The 8,852-nt window shown below is 33.5% G+C and overlaps 1 protein-coding gene across 5 annotated transcripts in view; it reads right to left on the bottom strand.

Annotated features, from left to right (window-relative positions):
• Nucleotides 1-4,169: 4,169 nt before the first annotated feature.
• ARHGAP28 (Rho GTPase activating protein 28) overlaps nucleotides 4,170-8,852 on the bottom strand; it is a 186,402-nt gene continuing 181,719 nt past the window's right edge. For all 5 annotated transcript variants that reach the window (XM_074201154.1, XM_074201159.1, XM_074201157.1 and 2 more), the window contains exon 16: nucleotides 4,170-4,601. In XM_074201154.1, the coding sequence (XP_074057255.1) occupies nucleotides 4,510-4,601 (92 nt within the window). In that variant the 3' untranslated portion in view covers nucleotides 4,170-4,509. The remainder of the gene's footprint in view (nucleotides 4,602-8,852) is intronic.

Here is an 8,852-nt window from a genome sequence, read left to right as displayed (position 1 = left end):
CACACCTTATAAGTGTCTGAGGCCAAATTTGAATTCAAGTCTTCTTGAACTACAGGCCCAGCATTCTACTATGTCATTTAGAGACCTGATATGACAAGTTGAAGTTTTGTTTAAGGTGTGTGGTACATTGTGTAGATCTTCAGTATAAGGAAAAACATAAAGATGAGATCAGCGATTCAATGAATTATCCATAGAGCTATCTAAACAATTTTTTAACTGTATAACACAAGTGTAAAAGAGACCTGAGAGAAATAAAGGTAGGTACTTTTGTTGTAGGTGAACTCAATGAAAGAGGTGAATTAGAAAGGAAAACAACATGGGGCTATTTTTCATAAGGTGTGTTTTTTTTTTTACTTAAGGGTTAAATAAAATGTGAGATGTATCAGAGATCTTAGAATTATAGAGTTAAGGCTGCAAGGTACCTGTAGGTTATCTACTCCAACTCCTTTTATAATTGAAGATAATGAGCCCCAAGAACTTAACTTAACCAAAACATCAGTGACAAAGGCAGAAATTGAACCCAAATTCTGACTTCAAAGTCAATACAGCAAACATGCTTGCCAAAATGTTTTTATGTACAAAATTTAGAGTGTAGTGACATTTATGTAGACTATGGGAGTACCACTGATTTTAAACCTTAAGTTCAAAGTAAATTAGTGTCACATATAAATACATATTTATAATCTGTTTTTCCTCTCCAACAACCCCTTAAGAGAGGCCATATAGGTCTATGATCTTCATTTTACATATGAAGAAACTGAGCCTCATAGAATTTAAGTGATTTCCTAGTCACAAGGCTATAGCTCAATTCCCAGGTCCAGCTCTTTTCACTACTCTATGCTGCCTTCCTTTGGATATTTTTACTTCATTTTAGTAAACAAGAAAATATATAATGTCAATTGTTCAAATATTATTCAAGTATATAACAAATCAGGATTTTAAAGCAATTTCATATAGTAACATATTATGGACTAACAAAGAAAATATAACCATCACTTATTATATTTTGCTATCATCTAATTATAAGAATATTTCACTTAAAGAAGTCATAGTGACAAAGATGTAGGGATTTGGTTTTTTTTATTTTATGGTTAAAATACAATGTACACATTCTACTTTACAAATATGCTATTATAACTACAATGGAAGTTATTGTAAGCAACAATCCATATTTCCCTTTTGTGTGGGTCAGAAATATACAAACAATTGGATTTATCCAGTGGCATGATGTTATTTTCCAATCCAGTAAGACATTGTGAAAAATAGTTGAAAAATGCCTGGAAAAAAGATAAACTTTTTTTAATCCCTCATTTAAACTCCTGGGATTCACTCCCAGTTGTCTGAACATGGATAGAAACAAATGATTAATGACAGAGAGAATGTGTTTTCGGCACCGACTCTTTCAGAGCACGACATTCACAGAATACTTTATTTTGGTATTTGGAGCATTTGCTCATTTCTTGTGCATCATTAAACTAGGAATATCAAAAAGCAAAACAAGGTTGACATTAAATAATAAGACTTGGGGACACTTTGTAACAAAAGTTATTATAATCCACTACGCTTTTTTGTCAGAGTAAGGCAAGTGAGGTAGTTTATTTTGTATGTACATTGTAATGACAATGAGTGGTTCCAGTATACTTCAAAGGTCATTGATTCCTAGAACCATTACGCCAAACAAAGTGTGCTGGCGTGCAAAAGAAGCCTTCATTTTTTTTTTATTTTCTGCAAAATGAGAAAGGAAAAACACTTAAGGCAATTATGGAGTCTCTGGGTCAAGTTCTCTTAAAATTCTTTCCCTTCCTCTAACATTTCACTGCATGGTTATCTAGCAATCCCCCAACAGCCTAGACAATGGAGATTGCAAATTCAGGCAGAATTACAGAAACATCATGTTTCCCCCTTAGCTAACATCATCTCCCATTAGCAAGCAAACTTATAGCTTTGCAGTTTGGTTGTCAAAGTATGGCAAATATAAAATGTTGACAAGACAGTGCTCCTAAAATATAGTTGACAGGCTCTTTAGAGTCAAAAGTAAGGATCTTCAAATCCATCTATTATCTCAGAATTGTAATGTGAAAAGGTTCACTTATGCTTTTAAGGATAGATTTAGTCACCAAGAATCCAATGAGTAAATTATCTCTTTCAAAGGATTAATTAATAAATACAAAGAGAGGGAGAGGAGTACTGGAGCTGTGATTTCACCAATATTAGGCATTGCTTGATGATGAAACTACCAATTGCAAGTCAGCATCTTCTCTAGCATTTCTATAATTTTGGTGCCAAGACTAACACTAAAAGAGGTTTAAATAATTAACCCAAGGTCAAATAATCAGTCCAGAAACCAAGTCTATTAGGCCAGATTTGATTGTACCTCTCTCGAATATGCACTAGGGAAAAAACTATCCTCTCTTAACAGTAGGTTAAAACCTTACAAGTAAACATTAAAGTCAAATGCAATAATACTAATAAGACTATAATGAAAGTTTTCTCCCTCTCCCTCAGATGCTAGAAATCTTTGGTTTTAGATATTTTTCTTGAACAAAATGAAGTGAAAGAAATAATTGAATCAGATAGGAATTTAGGGTTATAACATTTCGCAAAAGTATTTGAGAAAAGAAGCATATTTCCCTCCACATCCCCTATATTTAACAATAAACTGATGACAAATTAGAATAGAGAAATGTATGAAAACCTTAGGATGGTTTCTAGTTCTGGTGTCTAACATGTCTGGAATTTGATTTGAGGATTATTTTACTTCAAAATAACTTTTGTGTGTGTGTGTGTGTGTGGGAATAAACTGTATTTCTGAAAGGAAATACAGTTATTTATATAGGGAAAACAAGACATTTTTTTTGGAAGACACAGGTGTATTTCAAAGTTTTATTTCAAATATTGGCAGATATTATGAGTGCATTAGAACCTGGGACTTAAAAGAAGAAACTACATAACACTTTTAAAACTTTTAACAGAGTTCCAGGCAATGCTTTGTTGCAAAAGAAGGCAGCATTCACATCTAGGTAGCCCACATAGTACCAAAATCATCCCTCAAATCCCTTATCTGCCAACCCCAAGCTAAACTTTGGAAAAGAAAATATATTTTGTTTATGGGAGAAGGGGCAAATAGGAAAATACAAAACCAGAACATATTCCAAAATATCTTGTCACAATTATGAAACTTAAAGACATCCTTAACAGATCCTAGAAGTGGCTCTTTCTTTTTTATCTGAAGAGGAGCAATACCTTAAGATTCCTTAACACATTTCCTTTGCTCCTTTTCCTAAATGAGGATGATTGGTGAATAACTGATCTGACAGATTCTAGATTTGGAAAATATATGATACTTAACTTACCCAACATACATAGATTTGTACAACCTGATTATTTAACAGTTGTGCTAACCATGCCTGTGATTGATGATTAAATGTCAAAAATGACCTCAATATCATGTAAGAACCAGAGATAATTGTATTTTCCAGGCCTAGATAAATGTCTTAAAAACTGTTGACTATAGAGTCAAATATGGTCACAAAATAAAAATAAGAAATGTTTGGGGGAAGGGAGAAATTCAGCAATTGTCACATGGAAAAAAATTCATCAAATAAAATAATAATGATTAGGAAACAAAATCCAAGGCTGTTTATAAAGAAGAGAGAAATGAAAGACTAGGCATATCCTTAGCCTGACAATGCTTTGCTCAGAGACTATGTCCATAATGTAAGATGAAAAGTTTTTTTAAAAATTTCAATTTGTTTAGACACATAGAAATACATATTGGTATATCAGAATGATGAGAATGACAATACAGTACAACATAGATTAAACAGTACAGGTTGCTTTAAACAGTAGTTCTTTCTCCTCAAAATAACCAAATAAGAGGAGTGAGTCAGAAGCATAAATATAGTATATTTTACTTTCAGAATAAGATTTATTTGGATAGAAGAATTGCATTTATGCAGCACAACTACCCTGGGCATTTCCATCATTCTTTTTTTTTCTGAAAAGCAGCCCTGTGTTGTTATTATTATATATAAAGTCGAGGGAGAATCTTGCTTTGTAGAATTGCAAAATCATCCCACCAACCATTACCCATCCCTCATTGTCTCTCAAATTTGGTAGTGTTTGCTACATTTGGTAGGCCGTAAGACTGAGTAAGACAGGAGTCCTAGTGGAAGACACAGTTCACTTTAATTATCAAGTCAAAATCCTGGAGAGGATGAAACTTTCTATTGTCCAGATTGGCCTCTTTTTAAACTGCCATCATACTTCCTTTATAAGTCAAGTAACTGGCACAAGACAACTGGTGGTCATCTTGGGGTTTGCAGGTTGATAAACAATGAACACATCAATACCCTCTGGCTTGGAGAAGCATCTCAAGAATAAGAAGAGGGATGGGAAGATGAGAGAGTCCAAAGAAGCCACTTTGTCCTCCACCATATTCTGGCCTTTCTTGGTCTAGAAAATATAAGTGGAGCACTTTCCCAAAGAAGTAGCATATTTCCTGAAGTTTCAACTTGCCTTTGGTTTTATCACCCACTCTGCCTGAGGATTTGCATGATACACATCCAACATGTAAGCATCTGGATCTAAACAGTGTTGCCCTGGGACAAAAAAAAAGGAAGAAGCATGTTCATTTTATTAAGAAAATGTCCAACTGATTCCTGCAAGGTTCTTTATCTTATTGATTGGGAGGTAAATAGATCAATTCTGAGTTTCTTTGCAAAAGTCAATTTTTCTGATTGTCTGATGGAACGTCAAGGATATTTTTCATTGGATTGAGGATTGCACTAACATATTGTCTAAAATAGAATTCTTTTCTAGTCTGCTCATGTCAAGTGAACCTTAGAAGAGCAGGAGGGCTTAATCTGTTAAAGTACAAATTCCAGTTGGCCACTCATTTCTCAAAGTCTTATTACATAAAGCAAGAACTTTTTAAAAAACATGCAATTTCATTTCTTCTCTGAAAATACACCTTGGACCACAAAAGATTCCCATTAAGTAAATTTCAAGGTATGCTTCTTTGATTTCTTTGACTTTCTGAGAAATGTCTACCATAGGCTGAATAATTATTATAATCAAACCACTGTAACCAAGATCAAAAGTAATGTAGTAAATTGGGAAACAATCTTTACAACTAATAATTCTGACAAAGGACTCATTTCTAAAATATACAGAGAACTGAGCCATATTTTTAAAATAAAATGCCATTCCCCAATTGACAAATGGTCAAAAGATATGCAAAGGCAATTTACAGATGAGGAGATCAAAGCAATCCATAGCCATATGAAAAATTGCTCTAGATCATTAATTATTAGAGAAATACAAATTAAAGCTTCTCTGAGGTACCACCTCACACCTCTCAGACTGGCCAATATGACTAGAAAGCATAATGATCATTGTTGGAAGGGTTGTGGGAAATCTGGGACACTATTACACTGTTGGTGGAACTAGGAACTCATTCAACCTTTCTGGAGAGCAATTTGGAACTATGCCCAAAAGGCAACAAAAATGCGCATACCCTTTGTACCCAGCAATACCACTACTGGGTCTATATCCTGTAGAGCTGATGAATAAGAGTAAAAACATCACTTGTACAAAAATATTCATAGCATCCCTGTTTATGGCGGCAAAGAATTGGAAATCAAGTAAATGTCCTTCAATTGGGGAATGGCTTAGCAAACTGTGGTATATGTATGTCATGGAACACTATTGTTCTATTACAAACCAGGAGGGATGGGAATTCAGGGAAGACTGAAGGGATTTGCATGAATTGATGCTGAGTGAGATGAGCAGAACCAGAAAAACATTGTACACCCTAACAGCAACATGGGGGTGATGTTCAACCCTGATGGACTTACTCATTCCATCAGTGCAACAACCAGGGATAATTTTGAGCTGTCTGCAATGGAGAATACCATCTGTATCCAGATAAAGAGCTGAGTTTGAACAAAGTTCAAGGACCATTCCCTTTAAATTAAAAAAAAATAACCAGATATCTTATTGTCTGATCTTGTTCTCTTATACTTTTTTGTTTCTTCCTTAGGGATGTGATTTCTCTCTCATCACACTCAATCTGGATCAATGTACAACATGGAAACAAAATATAGACTGACAGATTGCTTTCCATGGGGGGGGTGGTGGAGTAAGATTGGGAGAAAAATTGTAAAACTCAAATAAAATATTTAAAAAGAAAAAAATAAAATAAAATAATTATTATAATCACCAACATCATAACAGTAAAATGGATGTTAGCTATTATAAATTAATATTAGTAGCAATAATAATAAATCCTTATCAATCATTCAATAAGTATTTATTAAAAGTACTTCCTATGACTGCTAAAGTGCTAGAGATGAAAGACAAAAAATAATCTCTTGGAACTTAAAATACATTTTTATGTGCATTGTTGAATAATAACATTTAGCACTTAAATTTATGCCAGATCTATAATTAGAAAGTAGCTTTCAGACAATGTGGTTGATTTTACTTGAATTGTATTTATCATGTTATTTTTCCTAAATTTGTTAGAATTTCCTATTTTCCTCACTTTGTTATGAAAATCACCAGAAAGAACATACAAAGAAAGTTCCTCAGGAAAATCTATATTCTAAATGCTACACAAAAATTATTCATTGAAAATGGTGCTGGGAAAGCAATTCACCCTATAGCTGAAAGGAAATAATTTTTATGTGTCCAGAAAGCCTTTATTAACATCATGAAGAGTCAGGATGTCGATTTGAGCCAATATGAACTTTTCTATTCGTTTAAAGAGAAAGGATGTCTTTTGAAATAGCTACCTCCAGGTCACAGATTTTCACTTGACCCCATCAAATACCTCTTTCACTAAGGACAAATGCAAAGTATACTATACAATCCATCCATGCTTAAAAACCTTGGCTCATTCTCCTTAAATGGTTAATCCCCTGCAGCCTGGAGAAAGGGTAGGAAGGCAGGAAGACATGAGTCAGTTAAACATCAGTCTTTAAATCTGACTGACTACAGCTAGAATGATAGACACATTTTTGCAAATGAATACATTACCTTTAGACTTCAAAAGCTCTTGGACCTAGCTTTAACTATTTCATAATAAGAAATGAAGCAAATGTCATTAAGACACAGGCTTTTTAAAAGCTGCAGAATACTCCTAATTTCCTTTGAGAAAATAGTCACTTAATGAAAGAATTTCCTTGATATGACTATGGTCAGCAGGTCAGTGAAAAGCTGAATTATCCCAGGGTTACTCTGAAGTGAATTACTATTTGTTCAAATTTTTCTTTATCTTGCCTATATAAATTAACAAAATTTATGACAGTCCTCTCAACTTCTCCATTCCTCTAAATCCCTTATCCTCAAATTCATATCTTTGTGCTTGTTTGTTTGAGAAAGTGGAAGTGGGGTCAGCTAGGTGGTGCAGTAGATAGAGCACCAGCCCTGAAGTCTGGAGGACCTGAGTTCAAATCCAATCTCAGACACCTAATAATTGCCCAGCTGTGTGACCTTGGGCAAAGCACTTAATCCCACTGTTTTAAATTTTTAAAAAAGAGAGAGAGAGAGAAAAGGTAGAAGTGAAGTTATTTTTCCAGATATCAATTGTGAGCCACAAAACCCAATTATCTTCTTAATTAAAAGAATTTTTGTCAAACCAAGAAAGCCATGATGGGACAATTCATTTTACTGAAGAAAGCTTCTAGAAGATGTTTTTATATAGCAATAACATGGTATCATTAAATAGGATATTGGATTTAGGGAAGGAGACCTTGGTTCCACTTCTTCATATGTGACCTGGGGCAAGTTACTCTAACTTTCAGGTCTCTTTCTATGATACAAAGAGTCTAGCTTTGCTGACTTCTAGGGTCCCTGTCAGTTCCAATACTATAACTTTATGCAAAATATGCTCATTCCACTTACAAATGGTTTGACATTTCTCTAAATACACGAGTGCATTAGAATGAAAGTGTGTTTGGTAAATTTCTTCTATCTGGCATTCTCTTTCTACTTCTTTAGTAGCTAAATTCCAACCAATCTTTTAAAGACCAAGTTCTTCCAGGAACTTTGCCTGAGCTTCCAATTCAATAACAATCTTCCCCTTGAGATGTCATGAAGGATTTTGCTAGAATGTAGCATATTACTTGAGAAGTTCATTAGAGAGTTAAGAAACAATCTTTAATGCAATCTTATGTTCTTATTAGTTCCTTGAGGTTTGGTATTATATCTTATTTCTCTTTGGAATTCTCTGATGGTACCAAACACCATATTCTGCATAGAAGAGGCACTAGGGAAATGTTTCTTATATTGCATTGTACTGTACTACATTGTATTGTGTATTACTGTACTATACTGCATTGTATAGGATAGTATTATTTTATTATTGAATTGTGCTGGGTTGTGCTGTATTGTATTGCATGGCATTATACCTTAAATAATATTAAGTTGTATTGTGTTGCAGATTGTTTTGCATTGCCTTGTGTTGTTTTAAGAGGCTTAATTTCCATTTTGAAGGTTCTGGCACTAGGTTATTGTATATTCATGAAAATATTGGCATAAATAAATACAATATTACTCTCAGTAAAAAGAAATTACCAATATGTGAATATTCCATTATATACTCAACAAATATAAAAAATGGAAATGAAATATTATAACATATTTAAACAGTACTCCAGAAAATTGATGCAGCTATTTTGATATGAACCAAAAATATTAGCAACCAAGTTTTCATTTGAAAAGTAGTTCATAGTAAGGTGCTTTTATAATAAATAAACCTATATTTGCAGTAAATGTTTATAAACAATAAAACAAATATTTCTTCTCAAGGCATCAGAAAATTTAGGATTAAAATTTGAGAACAACAC

This window comes from Macrotis lagotis, chromosome X (assembly GCF_037893015.1).
Source record: "Macrotis lagotis isolate mMagLag1 chromosome X, bilby.v1.9.chrom.fasta, whole genome shotgun sequence".
Classification (NCBI taxonomy): Eukaryota; Metazoa; Chordata; class Mammalia; order Peramelemorphia; family Peramelidae; genus Macrotis; species Macrotis lagotis.
Note: the sequence above shows the minus strand (reverse complement) of the source record. Positions and strands in the feature narration are given on the sequence as shown.